General features: G+C 37.2%; 1 protein-coding gene across 4 annotated transcripts in view; it reads left to right on the plus strand.

Annotated features, from left to right (window-relative positions):
* LOC126106493 (uncharacterized) overlaps positions 1–23,534 on the plus strand; it is a 96,406-nt gene extending 72,872 nt beyond the window's left edge. For 2 of the 4 annotated variants that reach the window (XM_049912803.1, XM_049912802.1), the window contains exons 2-3: positions 12,210–12,414; positions 23,272–23,534. In XM_049912803.1, the coding sequence (XP_049768760.1) occupies positions 12,210–12,414; positions 23,272–23,423 (357 nt within the window). In that variant the 3' untranslated portion in view covers positions 23,424–23,534. The remainder of the gene's footprint in view (positions 1–12,209; positions 12,415–23,271) is intronic. The other 2 variants (XR_007523355.1, XR_007523356.1) reach the window with 2 other exon arrangements.
* Positions 23,535–25,543: the final 2,009 nt, after the last annotated feature.

Genomic DNA, 25,543 nt, shown 5'->3' on the forward strand with positions numbered 1-25,543 from the left:
TTGGTCTCTGATTGAGTCTGATCGGTAGCATTGGTGGAAAAAAAGTTCTACCACTGTAGGGACTGGGAGAAGGAGAGAAGAATAGGTGAGGCCTTTGGAAAGGACTGATATTCCTGATGGGCTAAGGCTTCTGGAGGAAAGGTTCATGAGTGTGTTATGGGCCCGTTTAGGTTCTCGATTCTGTGTGGTGGTGGGAGGGAGTTTTGAAGGGTGGGGTAAGTGTAGTAGGTCTGTGAAACAGCTATGAATGGATGTGGGGGAGGTTTGGAGGTTGTTGTAGAGGTGGTGGTTAGTGGTGCTCCAAGGCAGGAGTAGGAAGTGAGCAGGATGGAGAGCTTTTTGAGGTGGTGTTTTGCATGTTGTTCAAGTTCCTGCAGGGCAAGATTTTCAATGTGTATTACATGTTCCAGGAAGTTGGGACTGCATAGCAGGAGAATTTTGCAGATCTAGAGAAGGTACTGTAAGGAGGTTTGGGCTTAGTTGATATGGTTTTGCAGGACTACATTGGTGAGGGCTAAGGATTGGCGGAATCTGGACAGGTGGAGGTCATTGTGGAAGGAGGGGTGGCAGCCAGATATGGGTAATTTGATGGTAAGGTGATTTGGGGGGATTCCATAGCCAAGCAACAGTGCAGGAATGGTATGTGGGACTGAGATCTGGCTAGGCATATGGAAACTTTTCTGCATTGATGCAGATGGAAGGTGCAAGGATCCATGGTAGTGGAAAAAATACGAAAAATCACTTAAATAAAGTAGAATTACGTCCAATAAATTTCGCAGAAATACACCCAAATATATGAGAAGGATGAAACAGATGCAAAAGGGGGAAACAAGATGAAATCTGAGGTAGTTAACAACAATCTTGGAAATATACTTATCTGGGAGAAAGTGTAGCTCTGCTTAGATCTTCAGTAATTGCAGAATGTATAAGCCAAACACTGTTTTAAAATTGCTCTTCATTTATTGCTCCAATCAAAGAAAAGCATGGCAACACACATTTCTGGCAACAACCAACACAGACAACCTGCCTTCACTATGCCTAAAATCAGACTCTATGTAACACTTTGGCAAACTGAACTGGGGGCGCATTTACTGTTGTATAAATAATGTCTAACAATCAGCATATTTCATAGCACTGTTCAAATGACACTTTGTTGAAATTATAATTAAAATTTTAAATCTCTGTCAGTCTGAATAAAAGATTTGTTACTAAGAAATAAGCTGACAGGTTTCACACAAGCAGAATTTAGATGGCATATTTTTAGACCAAATTCAGTGAAATACGTTTTGTAAACACAGAAAAAAGTTGATTTACATTTTAATTACCCAGTAGTTTCCCTGCTAACATTCTTCCTGACTCTTTGGCACAATATCAACAAATTTATGTAGATAAAAGTTATACAGAAATTTTGTAAGTATTTTCAAGTTAAATTCAAGTTGCTACAATATGCTCTGGAAGACAGTTTTACATAAAATAACAATAATTTGAAGTTTAATGGCATAGCACTCAGTATAATTATAATTTCAGACAGATAATACACTGGAATTTGGGAATAACCACAATTTATAGCAAGCGAAAAAGTTTGCTTGATTCTGATCTGTGTATGAGCTTCTACACTAAAGTTGGGGGATCAGATGGTATACTAATCTGTACCATTACACATTACATAGCATTACACAGCAACATGTTGCAAAAGGCCATCAGAGTGCACTGATGCACTCTCTCAGCTGTTCCAGTGTTCTCAGAGGGGAGATGTCCTTTCTGTACTCCCAAAGGAAAAAGTCATAAAGCATTTGGGAAGGTGACTTGCAGTGGCCAAGTGAACACAGCCACGACATCCAATCAAGTGATGCAGTAGTTCATCATTTATATAGTGACAAACTTTGATGCTCCAATGAAGAGGAAGATGAAAACTATGGAATCAGCAGTCAGAAAGAACCACAACTGCAGTATACTGAGGTAATAAATACCTACCACAGTCATCTCACAGAAGAAAAATGGCCCATACAACTTTGTTTGTGACACTGCTTAAAAAAAATTAACCCTTCATGAATTTCATTCATGTGCCACAGTTTATTGAGATTTTCAGTGCCACACAGTCTTACATTGTGGCAATTAACTTTCTCAGATAAATGGAAGGTTGCTTCTTAACTGTATATCACCTTGTTGTTGAAATGTTCATCCTCCACTGTCCCCTGCATTGTGATGCAAAATTGAAAGTGGCAACATAGTCTTTTTTTAATTGTTGTATGACCTACAGGTACTGTGATTTAAACACCACAGAAATATCTTCCACACAGTTTACTGCAGTATTCAGAGTTCTTGGTTTGTAAGGAGCATTTAATTTTTTGGATTGCATGTGAAACTTTCCCTCACCATCTTATGGTTGCATCTGGCACACTGGGTTGACCAGTGCTTTACTGTTAACAGAGACAAGCCTCCCAAAATTGTCAAGACCAATGTACAGTGCTCTGCATACGATGTAGTTGATGGTTCTTTTCCATGATATATTTTGATTTCATGCTGCACTGTTGTTACAGATAAACATTCCACACATTCCAACACATGAAACGCTTTTCTTTCTTTGACACCATTTTGTCAAGGCACTGCACTCATAACACCAAATGGGGAGCACAAAGCAAACTCAATGAGTTTATGTTTATATTCATACATGAATTATATTTGTACACATAATACTTTGGAAAATACAGAACTTTGAATATGAATGAATCATTTATAGAAGCCTGTATTTTACACAAAAAATAGCTTTTATCCTTTCCTTTTAAGAAATTTTTTATGTATAATATATTGCATCTGATCTATAATTATAACCTGTACCACTTGAACTGACATTCAGTTAAAAATCTGGCACTTAAAAAAATAACTTCTACATCAAAAAGTGCATTGTTGAAACAATTTTCTCATCTGAGCCAACTTGTAGAGTGACACTTAAAATAACGATATTTGTTAGTTTAGATCTCTTTTGTCATGTTCTTATTTATCATACATTAATTGATATTTAGTATCACAACACTTTTTTAAATAACTGTCAAATTAAAAAGATGAGGGTACTAGAAAGGCATATATTGTTTATTACAGAGTTGTACACTGTTTGGCAAGGTGTCGAGTAAAGAAAATCCCCTGAAAATGTAAGTAACTCCATAACCATATATAACGTGTGCTCACTAATTGAGAGAGACAACAAAAATCATGCAATTTCCTATTTGGCCACACCACTTTTTCCACTACCAATTGAAAACATAGATCTTTTACCCAGGTCAGATGTTTTCATCTACCTTGTCCCAAAATTTACCCTATTAGTACTTCCCAATATTTCACAGCTAGGACTCAAGCATCCACGCCAACTTTGGAGATCAAAGCACATTACTTTACATTAAAAATTACATTACTGGCTCCTCATGTATCTTCATGCTCAATGTGCTTGCTTGGACATAAACTACTAAGAACTCTATCAAACAACTGCTAAAGTGGATGAAGGAGCAGAGCTTTGATTCGATGACAGCTTCCAACATTAGTGGCGAACTTCATGGTTTATTCTTGTAGTTTCTTTTACTGCATCTGTGTGCAATGGTGTTAGTGTCAGCCAGCATTCCTGGTCCACATCATTAGTGCTTTTGCTATTTGACCCTGCCACCACTTCTGCTCTCTCATGTGTCATAATAGATGTATATCACATATAACACCAATGAAGATACTTTTCAATACACAGTCATCAAATTTACATAGGCTCTCACAGGAAGAATTGTCCAGTGACTGGTTCAGCATTTTGATGGGTGGAAATGTACAGTAAATCAAAATAGTAACTCACTTATCATTTATCAACATTTCTGTAAAAGTGTCAGGATGGATATATTGTGCAAATGTCTCTTTGCTGGAGGTGGGTGAGGTGTAGGTGATGAAGGCAGCCAGTTGTTGTCAAAGTTATTTATTATTAACTATAAACAAACATAGTACAGCATGCCTGCAGCAGGCAGACAGCACGCGACGGGTATCAAACTTCAGGCTTAGATGCACTGTTGTGGAAATGCGGCCAAAAATGCTTCTCGAGGAGGCAGCTGGTAGTGAATGGCCTCACTACTGGTACATTCTAGTGGCCAGCTGTTGCTAAGTCAGGATGATATGACAGCATCTTGGTATTGGGTGTCCAGAATGAGATGGAAGGTTAGGCTGTTGGGCAGTGGTCTTTGGTTGGCAGCATTGTTGCAATGATGGTAACTGCATCAGGAGAATGTCACCAGCCCTGCAGCAGAGAGTGACGTGTGGCAAGTGTCAGTGCCAGCCTAGCTGTGCTGATGATTTTCTTTGGCTGGCTAGGGGTACAAATTCATCCAAAGTGGGGCAGTTGGAAGACAAGTACTGCCACATGCTTAAATGCTGCTGAAGCTTCCCAAAGGTTTGTCACTGCCTACAGATCTGGGTCACTTTTGGGGTCACTGCCAGGATATCAAAGTGCTACACCAGCTGGTTGAAGCTCACACCCTGAATACAGCACTGAGGTCCTGTCTTGGCTAATGCCATTACATTTCCATCTCATGGTATTGCATTTTTACTGATTTCATCCAATCATTTAGATCAGTGAATTTAATTCATATGGTCCACATCCAGAGTAAGCTATTCTTGTCCACCAAATCCATTCCCCCAGTGATGCTATGCCCATATACTTCGTGGGACATCTTCTGATAGCAGTATTCATAAATCACAAGAGGAGACATCTGTGGCTATGATAGTCTGAATCTGTGTTAGGCTTTCAGACAGTCCAATAGTTAATATGAAGGAAGTCTGATTTTGAGTCTCAGCCTGTCACAAATTTTCAACTGACATGACATTCTACATAAGGATAACTGTCACAGGTATGCTAAAATCAACACCTGTCTCACGCTTTAAGTCTTCCCTAATGTAGCACCACCAGATCTCAGTCAAAAACAGGGAATGGTTTCTGAGTGGACTGAGGTATGCAACATAGATCCTACAAATTCTCTAACTAAGAAAATTCATCATGCAATGCAGGATTTCATAGCTTGTATTTGAACTCATAGCGATTTTAGTTGCATGAGCATTAAGCTGGGGTCATGAGCACATTTCTGTGCCTAACACTTCATCTCCTAATGTTGGAGACATCCCTTTCTCAAACTGTGCAAGAATTGAAAACCTCCTCAAGAGAGGAGTGGTCCAATATCCCCGAGGACTCCTCAACAGTTTAGTATCCATCATGAATAATAGGTGAATACTGTGAGTTAGTGCCCAAGGAGGGCACATTTCTTACCTTTATATTGACAGTCTGACCTGTCTCAAACATGAATATTTTTATGATTGTTATCCTATTTTTCCATGAGGTGAAATCTATGCCATTTTTCATTAGAAACATATCACTCCACCTCTATTATGTATGTATTGCACTGTCCATCTTTACCTGTGATTATTCCTGCCCAGTAATGTCTTGTTACTTAGCTACGGTCCAGGAAATTGCTATTTGGGGCTTTATAGCCTGTGATGAGGTCTCCAACAATAGGAGATGAAACTTAATGCACAGAAGCATGCCTTGCACCATGGTGTAATGTCCATATAACAAAAATCATCAGGTTTAACAAAACCGAATCCTGCTTTCCACATATCTCAGAAGCCTGTGAGAGATCTTAACAGATTCATCAATATACTCCTCCAGATTTGGAAGGACATCATTTGCCAAACAAGACCTTGTGATGGTACAGGGAAAGAAATATGTAGTTGGCTGTAAATTAAATATGATGGTTCTCATCTTCACTGGGGGTCTTAAGTCAGCTTCCCTTTCCCATGCATATAATAATTGAAAAAATTAAGTCAAATTGTTGCTGATGCAGTTAAACAGTAAGACAATTAATTAATCACTGGGCATTATACAGGTGCAACTTACATGAAATTATTATCCACTTCTTTAATATTTAAATTTTCACTAATAAAAGTTTATTGTCTTTAAAATTTTCACATAAACTCAAATACTGGTGGCAACAACTATTTCAGTAAGTGATTAAAAGGGACTCGAACCCCCAGTATAGCAGCTGGTTAAGCTCACTGTATAAAATTTAATAAATTTAAAACTGCTGGAAATCCTCAAGTATATTCACTGCTAATTATTAAAGCAGAATAAATTGCAAACTAACTCACACCAGTCAAACTGACACACAACGCTAAAATCTAAGTGCCAATTTGCAGTAAAAATCATGAGAGTCCTTGGAGGTAAAACTGAAACAAAGGCCAACTTTACTGCCATAATGAGATTTTCACTCTGCACTGGAGTGTGTGCTGATATGAAACTTCCTGGCAGATTAAAACTGTGTGCCAGACAGAGACTCGAACTACGGACCTTTGCCTTGTGCGAGCAAGTGCTCTACCGACTGAGCTATCCAAGCATGACTCATGCCCCATCCTGACAGCTTTACTTATGCCAGTATCTCGTCTCCTATCTTCCAACTTTACAGAAGCTCTCCTGAGAACCAGTTTGCAGGAGAGCTTCTGTAAAGTTTGGAAGGTAGGAGACAAGATACTGGCAGAAGTAAAGCTGTGAGGACAGGGCGGAAGCCGTGCTTGGGTAGCTCAGTTGGTAGATCACTTGCCCGTGAAAGGGAAAAGTCCATAGTTTGAGTCTCAGTCCGGCACACAGTTTTAATCTGTCAGGAAGTTTCCAACTTTTGTGTTTAGAAACAGAGTCAGAAAGATCACACAAGAATCACAAGTCTAGACTGTCACCTGGCAAAAACAATCAGACACCTAAATAGGCTCTGAGTTTTCTAAGTCCAGCTACTGGACTACTTTCCAAACTTTTCTGTACCTAAAGCATGTGAAGCTAGAATCACTGCTCAGTCTGTCTGAGATGTCGCTTCAATTATCTCACACAGAATGCTCTCTGATCAGCACAGGTCCTGCCCCAGCCAGGTCATGACAAAACCTCTGTACATCATGATGGCTGTCAGCCCATATATGGCCTCAGTCCACCACTTTCAGCAAATTCTCATATGCATCGCTTAATGAGGTTCGCAGTTTCACCAGCCTCTATTATATGTTTTGGTTCAGAGTACTGAGAATTATTTGACTGGATTATTAGCTACATGCTGAAATTCTAGTCTAATATAATATATTATATTAAATTGTATGTGTAATATTCCACTTAATAATTAAAACTGAATAGCTGCAACCTTCATTGCAATGCTCAAAAAGAGTTCTTTCTGTTAGTGCCATTAAATATTATTAAAACTACTAAGTTGACACCACTTCCTTAATGGATTTTTACTGCTCTTTTTTGTGTGCTACTCAGAATTTATGGATATTTGATAGTTCATTACTTAAGGATGAAACTAGGTAAAATTATAAACAAACAAAAAGACACACAATAAAAAATGTAAATCTTAAGAACTAAGGATTGTAAATAGCTTGTTAAAATCTTTGACAATGCATACTGCCTTTCTGTATGTGAACTTTTATTTTGTGATAGATTTTAAATCAATTTTCAATTAAATCCAACTGAAATGTGTGTCACTGCTTAAATATTTACACTATAAATCTTTGTACATACCAGTCAAAGCACCTGGCTGGGAGCAACAATTTGATTGACCTATCTTCATTGTACATTATTTAGTAAATAAAGTATCATACCTTTGTCAGTTGGCACCTACAGAAAAACTTCTGAGTGCTGTATCTTTCAATATACAATGTTTACAAATAATATCTGCACTCTGGCACAATCATGGTGCTCCCATCATTCATACAATATATCGTCCTTTGTCGTATAGTTAAACGTTTGCTTTGTATAAGCGCAAATGTGAACAATAGTTAACTGCCATTGTGTGTCCAACAGCTGAGCTTAAATCACTTCTGTATTTTTTCAACTTAACAGAAAGTGCCCAACACACACAGAAATGGGCCTGACACAAGCTCACACACAGACATTAAGCCCTAGCACAGCAGTCAACACAAAGGCAGAAGCCCAACTCAGACCACAGCCACCCTCTATGCCATGGCACACGCATCATTCAAGTGCTGCTGACAATCAAACCCTCCATTTCACATACTAACACAATCTGTCATGTCACAGCCTGGAGTGTCATACTGGCCAAACTGTATCACCTGCACTCGTGCAGCTCCCAAGAAAAATCTGGAGTAGCAACAACTGCATCTCAGCCAAACATGTAAGAGCAAAAGCACCCTCTTATGAATGGAGGATCATAAGAAGTCTCCAGAATGTAATTGTTGTGCATTGGAGTGAACAACAGATCACATTATTAGTGAATTTCCAATCTGAAGATTTCACAGAAATTGGAACAACTTCCTACAGCTCCATCCGAAAGCTGCTGTGTTACTACATTCCTGGACATAAGGCTCTGATGGAGCTTTGATATTAATATCCTCTCCAAGAGTTCACTTGACATAATTTTATACTAGTTTCTTAGCATTTTTATATGCTTGTTTAGTCTCATTCTTTTGTTTAGTGTCATATTTTCCTGTACTTTCCGCAAGTGAAGTAAAATAAATAATAATGAAATGACAGAATGGATCATAGTGGCAACCATTATATTTCAAGAACTGGTTACCTTTGATTATGATGAGATGGCCAAGGCTTCACAGAGACCCATACGAGTGATTAATAGTTAACAGTTTAAATCTTAATCTTACAAAGATCCATATTATGCAATTTTAAATGAGCATTAATGACCTGGTATCACCAGAAGTAAACATTAATTAAAATACACTATATGAAACACACTATGCACATATTCTTGGGGTTCTAACCTGATGACAAATCTGAAACTGAATTAGTGTTTGACAAACCTCACTTTTCACTGTGCAATGGTTCATTTGAATTCTTTCAGTATCTTAAAAAGTGAAAAAAGAAATCAGGGTTAGAACTTCTACTTTAATTGGTCTCTGAGTGTTAATCATTGAATTTCTCACTTATTTTTTATGAATATCACTTATTTTTATGAATAATATCCATTACAGCTTCTTCAATTACTTGCAACAGTATTCTTGGAATATTTCCTGTTAGATGAAAGATGTCATTTGATTCATAATATCCTCTGTGAGAAACTTTAAATGAAAAGCCACAGAAATTTAATTTTCTTCATCAACATTTTAATAAACACTTGTTAGATTCATTCTTCACAATGCACTATGCCCAGCTGTAAGCACATTACAGTGTAACATGCAAGGAACTCCAGTACACAATCCTAAAAGCAAAGTGGATCTAGATATACCTAATTATCCAAATATAATACTTGGCAATGAAATAAAATTATCTTTGAGTATTTATCATTAACAGTTGGAATTTTGACCATATTCTTTTAAATTAAAAATTAATGCCATAAGTAATAGTAAAATATAATAACAGTAATTAACAATACTGGATTTTTCAAGATTACAAAATATGTTTGACAAAATTTTTGGTATTATAATACTTACATTAAAATAACTCTTCTAGACTTATTTTCACATTCATACATAAATAATTATTTTCGCATTCATACATAAATAAATGACACTTCAACATCCTTCTGATTTAAGTGAAAATCAAAAATTAAAATTTTGTGCTAAATGTCACTGGATCAGGTGCAGAATTCATTGTATGTAGGACTATCATGCTGTGTACTAGAAAATAAAAGTGTGGCACTGACAAGTTCCAATATGGTGTCCACTGGACAACAAGTTAAAATGTAAACAAATAAAAATAAAATAAAAAAGTCAACACATAGATAAAATAATGAAGCAGCTCAGTTCTGTGTGTTGTGCCCTTAGAAGCATCTCTCATTGTATATGAATGCATGATTCCACCATGATACATGCTGATGAAATTCTCTTGGGCTTCTATCCACCTAGTTTAAAAATCAGAAGCTTTTAGCTGAGCTCTTCTTGGCTACTGTCCAATAAGCACTTGGCAATGCCTGAGGAGAACCCATCAAAGCTTGTGAATTTAAATCATTTGATGCAGTTGGAAGCCAGACAGAATTTTATCAGCTCTCACTGTACCAACCTAAAGACGAAAATGTTTGCTTGTGCCAGATATTTTCACTTCCTATTGTCTTACATAATTATCTTCTGGGGTAGTGCTCCTGAAGTAAATAAAGTGAAACAATGGAAAGTCCAGGTTAGAATATCAACAATTATGAATAGGGTAGATTGCTACTCTCTGTAAAGATGACATGCTAAGTTGCAGACAGGCATGATGAAAAGATTGTTACACACTGAGCCTTCAGCTAAAGCCTTCCTCAGAAAAGGAGAGAAAACATGCACACATTCAAACAAGCAGGCATAACTCACGTACAGATAACCACTATTTCCAGTTGATCTGGCCAGAACAACTAGAGACAATGGTCATGTGTGCATGAGGCGTGCCCTCTAGCATGAATGTGTGTGTTTCCTTTCTTTTTTTTTTCGCTGAAGAAGGCTTTGGCCAAAAGTTCATTGTGCAACAGTCTTTTCCTTGCCCCTTTCTTCAACTCAGCATATCGTCTTTTATGGTGAGTACTCAATCTATCCTTTTCATAATTGTCAATAAAGTAAATGAAGTGTTTGTTCAGCAGAAGTGAGCATGAAAAATGTAGCACAAAGTAGATAACTGTACAGGTCACAGAAACTGTTTTAAGGATCTTGGAATTCTTCGACTCATTTCCCAATACATTAACTTGTTAATGATGTTTGATGCTGATACTAAAAACCAATTTCAAGTGAACATTGATATTCACAGTTGTAATAAAAGATACAAAAATGATTTTCATGTAGGCTTGGCTTTTTTGTCTAGGAACCAGAATAAAGTTACATAGTCTGATGGACAGATATTTGACGAGTTCCCTTTTTATGTAAAGAAATTGGGAATCCATACCAGAAGAAAAGAAAAAAAAAGTATACCTCATTAGCCCCTGTTTCTACATTTTCTCTGCATACCTAGGTTCTGGGACTGACAAGTTCTGTTAGCTATGTGGTAAAGTAGAAATGTTTATAATAAATCTGTATGACAGATAGTAGTGTACCAATGAGAATAACTAATTGTTGAACATATAAGTAATTAGGCGGATAAAAAATCTACTCACCAAGCAGTGGCAGGAGGACACACATGTAAAAATGTTTTGCAGTTTGCAAACTTTCAGAGCCAGTGGTTCCTTCTTCTGCCAGAAGGGCTGAACAGCGAATGAAGAGGGGTGAAGGAAAAGGACTGGTGAGTTTTAGGAAAAGGGTGAAGTTTGGAAAAGTCTCTCAGAACCCCATGTCAGGGGAGACTTACTTAACAGATGGGATGAGAAGGAAAGACTGATTGTTTGCTATCAGCATTTCTTCCCAGTAACTATTCTTTCCTTCACTCCCTTTTAGTTTTCTACATCTTTCATTTTCTGACACATCTATTTTTAGTTGTACCCCTCCCACCTCTATCACATACAAAGCACTTAGCTTTCTGCTCTTATTAACTCATGCACAATGTTTTAACAGTAATCTCTGTCTTTAATATTATTGCAAATTACCCTGTCTTCCACCTTTAAGCTCTCAGGTTTTCAAATATTGGCTGAGGGAGTCTCCAACAATCAGTCTTTCCTACTCACCCCATCCAGTAAGCCTGGGCAACTTTTCCAAACTCTAACCTTTCCCTAAACCTCACCAGTCTTTTTCCTTCACCTCTCTCCCTTCCCCTTCGATGCTTCTGCCAGAAGAAGGAGCCACTGGCTCCAAAAGCTTGTAGACTCTAATACCTTTTTATAAGTGTATTCTTCTGCTGCCACTTGGGGAGAAGTTTTTTATCTATCCAGTTACTTCTAGATAGTAACATAGTGTAAAAAGGAGTCAGTATTTACAGATAAAAAGATATTTTCTCTGAAACATAGAATTGCAATCAGGTAAATATTAAGCTACTAATAGCATATAAACAGCAGCTGTGCAGTAAGCAGTCAACAGCATGATGCAGCTATTTTTTTTTAAGTAGTAACTTTGATACTAATTTACTGAATTTAGATGGGTTAATTGAGGACAGCATTAGGCAACAGACTGATAGTTTATAGTTAATATGGCATACCGGTCCACTTTCTATGATGTCCTCATCTTTGACTGACATATTATTTGACTCGTTCTACATCTCTGAAGGTTCTCTTTCTTGATGGGATCTTCTTGACACATACATGAATGAGTTAACTGACACCTGTTGTACTATGACTGCCCATTCATTGCTATGCTTGCAGATGTTCCTGAGACATGTGTGCCTAGTTCTGTCAGTTGCCTGCCTCGCTCTGGCCGATGACAGGTTCGGCCATCATCATCCACATGGTAGCATTGTGCAGTGCCTGCCAAATATGTGTGATGAGCCCTGCCCCACTTTACCATCCTACTGTCCCTCAGGAGTCATCAAGAACTGTGGCTGTTGTGATGTATGCTGGATATACTTGAGTAAGTACTGTAGTCTTTTATTATTTACAGGGGTATTTTTTTTTCAACCTAGAGGGACAATGTTTTCAGAATACAGTAAAAAGACCTATATGTTGTATTATGTCTAGAATATCCTGCAGAGACATCATCAAAAATAATGGTAATTTGGCAGATGTTTCACAGTACATACATATTCATTGATTTCTTTGACATTACCAATACTGTATTTTTCTGAAAAGTATAGAGCAAAACATGAATATAACACTAGGACCAAAAGCATCTTCTGCAAAGAATTCAACAGCTTAGAATTAGTACACAAAGGAGAGAAGTACAAGAATACATGTACTGGGTGTTGCAGGATGAATGGTCAGTATTCAGGGCTATTGCAGGTGATTATTTGAAGCAGAAAAGTATAAGAAACATGCATACCTTAAGAACACAGAGCATTTTTTCATCTTTGATACTGTAAAACAAATCTCTTCTACAGCAAGTTCTCTGCTTTCCATATTTTGGGAGTAGGTAGTATCAACCAAAACAAGAAAAAATTGTCTAATGTACATGGGCTCTATAATGTGATCACTTGTTCAGTAGAACAGATATATTTCACAATAGTGAAGATGAACAAGTGCTCATAGCTCTTAGATCCCATATTTGCTGTTTATTTTTTTCTTGTTTTGGTACATACTACCAGCCCCCAAAATATGGAAAGCACAGAACTTGAAGTAGAAGGGATTTGTTTTGCAGCAATGAAGTTGAAGTAGTGCCTATTGTATTAAGGTAGGTGTTTTAGAGACCATGTTTACAAGACTTTTTTGTGTCATGTCCCTGACTATTGACCTTTCCTCCTGGGACATCCTATGTATTTAACAACATGCTAATTAGAGCAAATTAAATGTCATATGAGGAAGGTGATGGAGTTCAAGACTGAATTAAAGAATTTTTTTGGCAACTCCTTCTAGTTTGATGAAGTATGTCATCAAAGAAACTCCTAATTTTTTAGGATATTTTTAGTTAATATTAGATCTGCATTGTATCTTTTATTTTTGTATTTTTTTACTTAACCACAGTCATATTTCAATATGCTATTACTGGTTTCAGCCAGTTAGATGGGGTCTCTGGATTGTCAGAAAATAAAAAGGATATACAAATAATCATCTTATAATATATAAAATGTACCAAGTAATTACCTACATAAAAATAGAAAAAGAAAAAGATAGAAAAAGAAAAACATTGTACCCAAAGGGACATGCTGCCAGCTGCAAGATTTTATCCTTTTCTATAGTAGATAATTACTTGGATAGATTTTTTGGAGTATACAATGATCCCTTGGATTCCTTTTTTATCTACTGACAGTCTGAAGATACCCACTCATTGATTGAGACAGGTAATGGCATTGTGAAATGTTCATGTGACCAGAAAAGAAGAAGAAAACAATAATATCCCATGATGTATTGGGCTTAAAATGTACATGCTTCACTATTGTCCACATTTTTGAGAGAAAAATGTTTGTAATAACATAGGGCATTAATGATTTTATACTTAGAAACAGATATCAAATGCCATCCACAGGATGTTCTATAGCCAACAGCATTTACAATTCTTAAAACATTGTCCCATATTGTGAAAATACTATCTCTATAAGTTTAGTTCACTCAGAAACTGAGTCCATAGCTCATTAGTAAATAAGAGTATGCAGAAAAAAACAGTGTCTTCATTTTTAAATTTCATACAATAGTAATCATACATACAAAAAATGGACGCTACAAATTATGGGCCATGACTACATTCTGAAAAAACACACTTATATACTTTTGTTTATTTATTGAAAATTAGCAAATATCACAGACAAATATATCATTTTATTATATTTCATAGAATATAATTAACTTTATAAAATTACAGTTGCAGTAAAATTTGCCTTCCAGGGATTACTTTATCAGAAAAAAAAATGTTTAGACACTTATTGTACAGTAACAGGGATTTTGAGGAAAAATGGACCATATTTACATTGTAGACTTTCACTGCATAAACTTTTGTGGAAAATCTATCAAATTGACAGCATACCCAAACATTTACATAACCACAGCTTCTCCTTCTTTACCTGCACTTGAGTTGCCCTTCTACTCATCTTGATCTTCAGGTCTGTGTCACTTTTCTTCTTCATCAGGTCTATAATCGTATAATAGGTTCAGCTAGGAGGTATGATACACAGGGAGTATGTAAGGGAGCTATTTATTAAGGCTTTTTATAGCTTTGCATCTGTGATTTTTCCTCCTGGATAGAACACCACAGGTTCTGGCATGCCTGAGAGAATTGCTCTCCTTCCATCTCACAATGTACACATTTTTCTAATCTTCAATTTCACCTGCACACTATTTGAATTTCATTAACACTGGATGTTTGTAGTGTGCAGCTACAGTAGTTAATGTCCCTCAGTAGCCTTCTTTCTGTGACTGATAAACTAGTTAATACACTCAGCATATGACACAAAGTCAGCAATCTCACCACCTCAAATTTTTATTCTTCACTTTTGACAATAAATGCCATCCAGAAATATGAAAATAAATATCTTTCGTGAAACACACCATCTATATATCAGCAAAATCCACTTGAATCTGTAGAAAACTTTGACTTGTTCTCATAAACTGCTGCCCTTTCTATTTGCCTCTTTGCTGTAGTGATGTGCACCTGAGAAGGCACAGGATTGGGCAATGCACAATGGTGAGGAAAAGTGTAACACATGATGCTCTAGGCAATAATATCATTCTGCCTCTTCTGACTGTAGCATGCACATTGGGGCACATGTAGGAAATTTACAAGGGCACCATACAAACTTTTCCTCACCAATTTCATTCATATTGACAGCATCCTCAAGGAGTCTCCAGGTGAGTAAGTCAGGGCTTGGTTTTATAAAAGTGAGTGTCCTGGATTGAATCTCACTGCTATCAGTTTTTTTTTTTTCTTTACCAGGCAACTTCGATATGACAATGCAAATTATCAATATTCCTTCATTCATTTATTATTTTCATAAACTTTATTCTGAAAAAAGGAAATTGGAAATAAAATAAGGGTACATGACAATTTTCAGGAAGGTAGGAGACAAGATACTGGCAGAAGTAAAGCTGTATTATTGTATCTACATTTGTGACAAGTATAATGTGGAACCTACAGAGCAGGGCAAGAATCAGGAAGACACTGATCATACAAACATGGAAAACAATAATTATAGTCATGTATATCACATGTAATGACTGGCAAATTTTTGCATGTGCTTCATTTTTCAATGTGTCTGTTGCAAAACAAACTTGATTTTCATTCATAAATAGTTGTCAGTCATCACACAACTTCATGGCATACCCCTGATATCGAACCATGTACCCGATGCTGGTGCTGATAGCTCACAAAAAGCAGTAGTGCCAGCAGCAAGATTTGATCCACAGACCTCACACTTATCAAACCAAGCTCTTACTCACTCATCTGTGGGATCCTTACATACTGATGATCATAGAAAGTGTATAAGCACACCTAAAATTTTCAAACTCAATTTTCTTGAAAATAGTGGAAAGCTGTGTCTTACTGTCTACATACATTGAAGTCCCTGTCATGCCCTACACACACCCTTTCAGTATGATCAAATTACTGAGGTTAAGTTTGTACAACCCCCTCATCAACATTGATTTTCATGTTAGTTTGAGTTTAGTGAGGGTACTTAGCCACTACAGTGTTAATTATTGATGGCATAAAGCAAACACAAGAAGTATTATGTTAAGAACTGATAGCATTAGTTTTCTGACTTCATAAATTCTGCTAGGCAGAATCAGAAGCAGTCACAGTGACCCATTGCAGCACTCCTCTCTATTTTCCCAGTTAGCATGCTAAGCAGTGGCTGGAGTGTGAGTCATGGGACACAGCCAGAGAAGACACCGGCAATGTTGCAAAGCATTCTCCTTCCCTCTCTTCAGAGGATGCAGCATGAAGCCACCTTCTTACATGCAATCCACTGTAACAAGATAACATCCTAATATAGCAATTTTTAAATTCCTGTTTAATCCTCTGCAACTGCCAGAAAAATGTTACAATAGCCATCATGCCATTATTCAATTGTGAGGAAAATTATGCATGATCAAATTTTGCCTGTCCCTCTCATAAAATATAAACACCGATGACTCCTCACTCCCAAGGTCATAAATTCCAGTTACACATATGTAATTGTCTGTAGAATTTAAATTTCATACATATGCTTATCTGCAGTAGTGGATTTACCTTGCTGACATGTCAGTAGAAATTAACATCTTTAACAAATTGAGACTGAAAAAGAAATAAATCTGGAGAAGCTTAATTCTCTGCATTTCTGGGTCTCTCTTTTGTTGCCCACCCCTTCTGCACACACTGATTATGAGAGTATGCATTTTTTAAACATGGAACTATTACAATCTTAATTAAAACATCTGTAACCTCATTCCTTAATCGGCTGCAATTCGCTATTCAAATATTCTAACTTACTACTTAACTTTGTGGTCTGGCATGAGTAGTTAGAGACTGTTGTCGTGTGTGTGTGTGTGTGTGTGTGTGTGTGTGTGTTTCATCTGTTTTCAATGAATGCCTTGTTGTGTTACTTAAAATCCATCGTGATAGCAAATTTTTTATTCATATGACCGGTTTCGGTTCATTCAGATCTAATATTTCACTTACAGGAGTAACCCGTCCAAATCCAGCAACTTTCACATGCACGTTTTTTTTTTTATGTGACGTAGCATGTGAAAGTTGCTGGATTTGGACGGGTTACTCCTGTAACTGAAATATCAGATCTGAAGATGGTTCTGGATGAACCAAACCTGGTCATATGAATAAAAAATTTGCAATCAAGATGGATTTTAAGTAACATTATAAAATCACTGATTGCTGTTATCCCATAAGACATTATGTCTGTTTTTGCAAATGCCTTGTTGGCTGAAAGCTAACTTTCTGACAGTCTTTTTCTTGTGCCTATCTGTGACTCAGCATCTCTGCTACATGGTGAGTAGCAACTATTCTTTTCACAATATTGTTACATTCCATACTGGATTTTCCACTGTTTGATTTTAACTTACTACTTGGTATGCTCAGATATGTTATAGATTTTTTTATATTTACTAATTCACTATTTCTTAAATTGTGTTCTGTGGAACCCAGGGATTTTGTGAGGATCACTCAGGAGTGCTGCAAAACTTACATGCTTCTTCTTGTAAGATTTGAGAAAATAAATTGCAATCAAGCAATAACAGTTAACAAGTTTACAAAATTAAAAAAAATTCAATGACAACAAACCCTGCTTCCTCTTACTAATTTGGATAGTTGATATGAATGCAACACTGACTGCAAATAAAGCTGTATTTATTAGAAACCCTTTTAAATGTCGAACTCAGCCATCTGGTACCAACAGCGCAAGGTATGATTGTAGGAGGCCATTCAGACTAAGCCCATTTTCCAGATGAACAGCAGATTAAAAATTACAATAAACTATGAATTAGAAACCCAGTTATTGTCAATGCATGATCACAGCAGCAGAAGAAAATGAAACCAGTATCTCTTTCATCACTGGAAGAAATATTTTAATTAATGTTGGTAGTGGATTTCCGGTGAAGCTTAAAAGGTCAATATCCCCAACTTTTGCAAGAGCCCGTGTTAGTACTTTTACAATTTACAGATTATGTGTTGAGAGAACATACATACCAAAACAGACTTGATTCCAAACCTGTCATGAGAATTCAATATTCAACCATAAAGCCTATCATTAGATACATCTGTGAAAATAAAAATCAAAACCAGCCATCACATTAAAATTTAAAACTCCTGTTTTTTATAAATTGATGTTACTTTGACAACATTAGGGCTACTTTTGAAATTACTTTTTGGAGCGAATAAATATTATTTGGAATAAATCCTATTTTTGTTTCAGATAACCCATTTGCAGAATGTTACATTAAAAATATACCATAGAAATGAAGTAGGTATTCCACAACAAAAGTGGACATTACAAAAGGATTCACTTACTGAAAAAAAATCAACAAACTCTGTACTAAAATACATCATCTCCAAAATCATTGAAAATGTGAAATGCCAAATCACAGTCTGCTATGTTCGACAACAGTAGATATGGTCCATTATAAAGAGTGGCCAAGATAAAAGAGCACCCATGTTATTCTGAACATGATTTCTGAAGTATCTGGGTGTTGTTATTTCTTAACACTAGGGCAGTACTCATTTTACATGATGTCAGTTGACATCAAGCAACAATTTAGAGATCAACGCTGTGTCAGTAGTGAGTTTGAAGCTTGTTGTGAATACAGTTTTGTGGAATGCCTTTTTCAGTTGAACAAAGAGTGCTTATTGTTGAAACTTTTTTGTGTGTAATTCATTTAATACATTAAATGGAAAGTTCATGATAAAATATCCAGAGACCACTGCTCCTGCAAGAAGACTCTGCAGAAATTGATCACTAAATTCAGAGCAACAGGTTCAGTCATTAATGCTAAATGTAACCATATAAAGAAAGTTTGTTCACTGGAAAATATTGAATGTGCTCACAAGGCTATGGTAAGAAATCCACAGAAATTGACTAGACATCTATCCTCCCAACTAAGCATTCAATGAATGTCATATCAAAACATGTTGAAACTGTTACATATGTGAGCATGCAAAGTAAGAGTGATGCAAGCATTAAAATTACAGATTACACACAGTGACAACACTATTGAAAATGGTTACTCATGCATGTTGCTGAACGATATCTGGTTTCAAATCTTTACTTAAAATCAGACTAAGCATAGTTTCACCTTAATGGGTATGTGAATTCTCAAAATACATGCTATTGGTCAACAGACAATCCCAGGGAACTCTTTGAGGTACCTCTACATGATTTGAAAGTAGGTATTTGGTGTGCAGTTCAGCCAACAGGTTGTAGGTCAGAATTTTTGTAATAACACTGTGAACTTCGAAGCATATGTAACAGAATTTAGCAACAATTTATAACACAGCTACTGAGGAAAAATGAAGTATGCGTTTTTCCAGCAAGATGATGCTATGACGCATACTTCATGGTTTTCAGTGTCATACATCCATGAAGCTGTTGGAGAAGAATGTACAATTTCCACAGATTTATGCCCCATCTGTCTACCTGTGATTTTTATTTCTGAGGTAATTTGAAGAGTAAAGTCTACAGTAACAACCCACATTCATTGAAGAGCTGAAAACAAACATTCACAATGTGATTGTTGAAATCACACCAAATGAATTGGCAAGTCTCCAGAAACATATTGAGACATGCTGATTTGTGTATCAAAGTTTATGGTGAACGTTTTCAGCACCTCCTATGAACTACTGATCTACTGAATGTTAAAATGTTGCTGTAATAGCAATTTACTACTCTGTATTCTGTATTTACAATAAATCAGTGAATTGTCTGTATGACATGAGGCTTCTTTTATTTTGGCTACCCTGTATGACTGAACAAAGAACTCCCATTTATTAGAAGTACACTGACTGTCAACAGATGGTGGGGAAATACACACCAGGACTTGGTCAATTTTTTCCTGTGGCAGATCTCCTTTTTGGCTGCAAAAAGCAATGCATAACTCAAAAATGACAACAGTGGGCATGGTCCAGATCTTTAGTCAAGCATCCATATATATCTGAATTAAGGAATTCACTGATTCTCTGATGTTGGTTATCTGATTAAGGTCTTCATATATATGACTGTAATTAAACAATAGAAAATGTGGAATGGAATAAACATAATGGAATAGGTCAGATTGTTCTTCAACACATAGAGGAGGTGTTAAATGGCAGACAAGTACATTTAAAGTACAGGGTGACACAGTTAAAAGTAGCCTGTCTCCCCTTTGCATGCAAATGCAATATTTCGACTTGTGAAATAAACAGCTACAACAATTGACAGTTTTATGCAATAATCAACTGTTAGCATTCTTCTCTCAGAATTTCAGTTTATTTCATCAGTGACATTGGATGTTCCTCTTCATGGTCTGCAAAATAACTTTCTCAATAGAAGAAAAAATTGAAAGTGTCGAAGTATATGTGAAAACAGGTTTGATTAAAGAAACCCATGAAATGTTTGGGTTCAGCTGTCTGGATAGATGACTGCCAGCAGACAGAGCAATACTGAGTCTGTATAAAAAGTGGTGCACATATGGATCTCTGCAAAATGTAAAACAACAAAGAACTCTACCATCTGAGCTACCGAAGCACGACTCACGACCGGTCCTCACAGCTTTACTTCTGCCAGTATCTCGTCTCCTACCTTCCAGGAGAGCTTCTGTAAGGTTTGGAAGGTAGAAGACGAGATACTCTGCAGAAGTAAAGCTGTGAGGACCGGGCGTGAGTCGTTCTTCGGTAGCTCAGATGGTAGAGCACTTGCCCGCGAAAGGCAAAGGTCCCAAGGTCAAGTCTCGGTCGGGCACACAGTTTTAATCTGCCAGGAAGTTTCATATCAGTGCACACTCCGCTCCAGAGTGAAAATCTCATTCTGGAAACAAAGAATTCCTTCAGTTTATACACCAGAAGTTACTGTAGACATTTGCTGGAGAATTATTCAGAGTCCAAAGAAGTCTACACATTACTTTGCCCAAGAGGCACATGAGAGTAGGAAGAGTTGCCAGCAGATATGGAAAAGTCTTAATTTAAAGCCATATCATGTGATGATTGTGCCACAATTATGGGAGAATGATATTCAGAAATATGTAGATCACTGCACATGGCTTTTGAATAACATCAGTGTTATTTTGTTAGACCCTTTCTATTACATCATGAGGGATGAAGCATGGTTTCATCTTTCCAGTCATGTGAATTCACAGGACACAAGATACTGGGAAATGGAGAACCTGAACATTGTGTGTCAGCACCCACTCCATGATGAAAAAATTGGCACTTGGTGTGGTGTTTGTTGCATATATGGAAATTGTAGATACATTTTGTGCTCAACTCATTGGGTATGAAAGACAATACTGCTTCTCCTAGCAAGATGGTGCAACATACCACATGGCTAAGGTATCCCTGAAACAAGTCCATGATGTCTTCTCTGAGGAATGAACTGACAGCAAAATTTATGGCCACAACATTTGCCAGATCTAACAACATGTGATTTTTTTTCCTTTAAGAGCAAGGTCTATCTAACAAATCCCCACACAATACAGGAACTGAAAGACAACATCAGCCATGAAGTTGCCACCATCAATATCCAAACTTTACGCAGGGTGTATCTGAATATGTTTAGACATGCACAGTTGTGTATTGATGTTGCAGGGGTTAGTTTCATCATCTTCTACAAATGTATGTTTCTCTGTATTTTGCATTTTAAATAAATGGGAAGTCCATTTCAGCTCTTAAGTTCTGTAATTTCACTGCATTTTTCTTTATACTTACATGGGCTACTTTTATCGGTGCCACCTGTTACATTTAAAAGAGGGTTAAGCTATGGAAAAAAGTCCTTCCTTAGACACACTCATACATATGCATAAGCACGTGTGTGCATGCATGCATGCGTGCACACACACACACACACACACACACACACACTACATACAGATACATTCATACATGCAGAGCTCACACACACATGGCCATTGTTGTTTGCATACATTTAGTTTACTTGTAAATTACAGGTGGAACATTAACAAAACTGACAAACTGCAGGGATGGATCACTGACTAGAAATGGAGAAAAAAAAGGGTCCTATGAACATGTGTCTGGAAATACGCCATTGCTACATTAGATGGTGGTGATGAATGAGAGCCCCTCTGACCACATGCAGCACTGAGTGAGGTGCACCAGTGGTTAGCAGACTGGACTCACATTTGGGAGGATGATGGTTCAAATCCATGTCCAGTCATCCTGATTTAGGTTTTCTGCAATTTCCCTAAATCTCTTCAGGCAAATGCTGGGATGGTTCCTTTACAAGGGCATGGCTAACTTCCTTCCCCATCGTTCCCTAGTATGATGGGATGATGACCACACTTTTTCTTCCTTCCTCCAAATCAGCCAACCATATGCAGTGTGTTCCTTGTGTGTTGCAGGCTATGTGACTGACACTGTGTATTGTAAATAGCAGAATGGTCTGGTATTCATGTTGGGAACAAGCTGAGATAGTGTTTGTATATGGTCAAGCAGACAGAAATGGTTGAGAGGCAGCACAGCTATACCAAAACAAGGAGCCTCAGAGACACCAAACACATCACACAACATTTCAAGCCCTTTTGGGCACTTTTCTTGTAAAGATCTGTCTTGATCACACAAATAATTTCTGTCATTGAGATGGACCTTTACAGATAAAGTGACACAGGACAATCGCAGATTTATTTACAGACTTTATGCCTTCAATTGACCCTTTTGGGTGTTTGTGTGCTCATGGATCCTTTCAAACAGATGAAGGGAGGCTGTGAACTGTCCGCATGTCAGATTTGGAGACCAGATTCTACAGGATATTGAGAATATCCCTAGTAGAATCTCCTGACAAGTGGCCCACCTACAAAGTGTAAGCCAAAGTTAGATTTTATTAGTTCTGCATGGCAACTGCTACTGTTCCTATCACCTGCAATTCCACGGAGGCCACTTTGAACATCTGTTGTGGCATGGATGCAATGAACCTCTGAGCTGTGTTCTGAGATGATTTGTTGTCATTGCACACACAGTGTCCACTTTTGGACACATGTTCACAGGACCTTTGATCCTCCATTTCCAGTCAGGAATCCATCCCTGCAGTTTGTCAGTTTCATTAATTTTCATCTTGTATGTGACTGTCTGCCACTCAGTGCCTCCTCTAGGTGATGAGTAGTAATCTATTATTACAAATAAATTTACATGTGTATTTGTCTTTTTTCTTGACAGAGGAGGGAGAAATCTGCCGCAAATTCATTCCTGAAAACACAATGTGTAGTCCAGGCTTGGTGTGTGGTTCCAGAGGTGTGTGTGTGCCGATGGCTGATCAAAATGTGGAAGATGGTGAAGATAGCTCAGACAGCACAGACAGCTCTGAGTAAGACTGTGCACACAAGAAAAGTAATGCTGTACTTGCACTCAACTCCTATAAGAATTAATGCATTTGTGGAAGATGAAACTCATTGTAATCCTGAAAATAAATAATTAGAAGTACTGCACATCTCTTTTGTTCTTTTGCATGTAAATCTAACTTATTCAAGTACCAAATGTAGTCACTCCATTTATGGCTACTGAAAATATTTACTGTAATTGAAATTTTGTCATTTTCAAGCACAGCTAGATGTTAAGGGCCACTCTGCAATGTGAAGTCATGACATGCAGCTAACAAATTTCCATTCTAGCACTCTCGATGCAGTTTTGTATGATGGTGTAAGTAAACCACTCTCTCAAATACCATGTGAGCATGACCCATGTGGTGAGCATAAAAACACCATTCCATTAACACAAAAATAAATATTTCATTCACAATATAAACAGAAATTTACTATTTGTATAGCCAGTGTGATGGCTGGATTGTGACTGCAGCAAAATGAAACAATGGCAAAAACAGACACAGGATGTGAGCTCGGTAGTACGAAAGTACGAAAGTATTAGTAGCTTGAGACAATATCATATGGCTTGTCAGATGTGTATCCACAACAAAAGTCAATGAATATCCAAGTATTATGTCTGGAGCAATACTTGAAATAAAGAAAAGGTGACCACTCACGTATAGTGCATTGATGTCTAGAGCACATAACATGTAACAGGAGGCAGCATCCATGCTAGCTTTTGAGCACTAGCTTTTTTCCCAGGAGTAGTACACAAATTCACCAACAATCCTCACAGACATCCGAATACACACTCTCCTCAGCGTGGCAAGATGATTGTTTGCCTTTCCCTTATTTTATACACTGCTCCATCGAAGAATTTCAAGTATTATGTTTCCATCCTACATACCACACTTATGAAACTGCATATGCACCTACATTCAGGGGCTTGAAATTTTAAGTTAGACATTCTTATGGCACACCAAGTAAATTTTATTGAATGCTGACTACACTTCAAACTGACACAGACACATGACATTGTTTTTTAACATAGCTACAAAGTCTCTGTAAACAACAGTCAGAGTGTCCTACCAATAGTCCACTTCTGGAATGATAGAAATCTACTGCTTGTGTTAACAGAGAAATTCAAAAACTTCTGTGTGAATGTCCACATTGTTTGAATTTTTTTTTCCCACAGACACTTCACCTTTCTAGACAGAGGGTGTATATGGGCAAATACGTAATATCCTGTTGCAAGACGTGCTCTACAACATGACAGTCATGACCTCGGTGCCTGTTTCACCACACATGCTATCTGGATGTTTCCCAGACATCAGTTTCTTAGAACTCTGCAGATGGAAACTGTTGTTACAACCATGTGCATGGTTTTGCCACTCACCAGGCCTTAATGTATGTTAATTTCTTCAGTTTCATATTTCTTCTCAGTAACTATTCCTTTCTTCAATCCCTTACAGTTTTCTATTTTCTATATCTTTTATTTTCTGACTTGTCTATCCCCCCCCCCCCCCCCCCTCCTGCAATACCACTACCATATACTGTGCATTTAGCTTTCTGCTATTATTAACTCAGGCATGATGTTTTATTAGTCATCTCTGTCTTGCTTATCTTCCATCTTTAGGCTCTCAGGTTTTCAAAGCTTGTCTGTTGCAGTCCCTGACAATCAGTATTTCCTTCTCACCCCACCCAGTAAGTTTCCCCTGACTCAGGGTTCTCACTGACTTTTTTGAACTCTCTCCTTTGTAGATTTCGCACTAACCAAAGTCTGTTACTAAAATTGCCAATTGCTGGGCCTAAGTGATCAACCTGTTCCATAACTCCACAAATTGTTGCATCGAGGTATTTGTATAAGTTGACTTATGATGTACTCACAGGATCTACTTCTTTTTCATTTTGTAAAGTGTACAATTTTATATCTCTGAACATTTAAAGCAAGTTGCCATTATTTGCACCACATTATAATCTTATCAAGATTGACTGAACATTTGTGCAGCTTCTTTCAGAATGTATTTCATTATAGATAACTGCATCATCAAAGTATCATACAAATCAAATGTTTCCAGAAATCAACAAATATATCTTCTTCTTCTCTTCTTCAGTAGCGTTACAGCCCT

The sequence above is a fragment of the Schistocerca cancellata genome, chromosome 10 (assembly GCF_023864275.1).
Source record: "Schistocerca cancellata isolate TAMUIC-IGC-003103 chromosome 10, iqSchCanc2.1, whole genome shotgun sequence".
Taxonomy (NCBI): domain Eukaryota; kingdom Metazoa; phylum Arthropoda; class Insecta; order Orthoptera; family Acrididae; genus Schistocerca; species Schistocerca cancellata.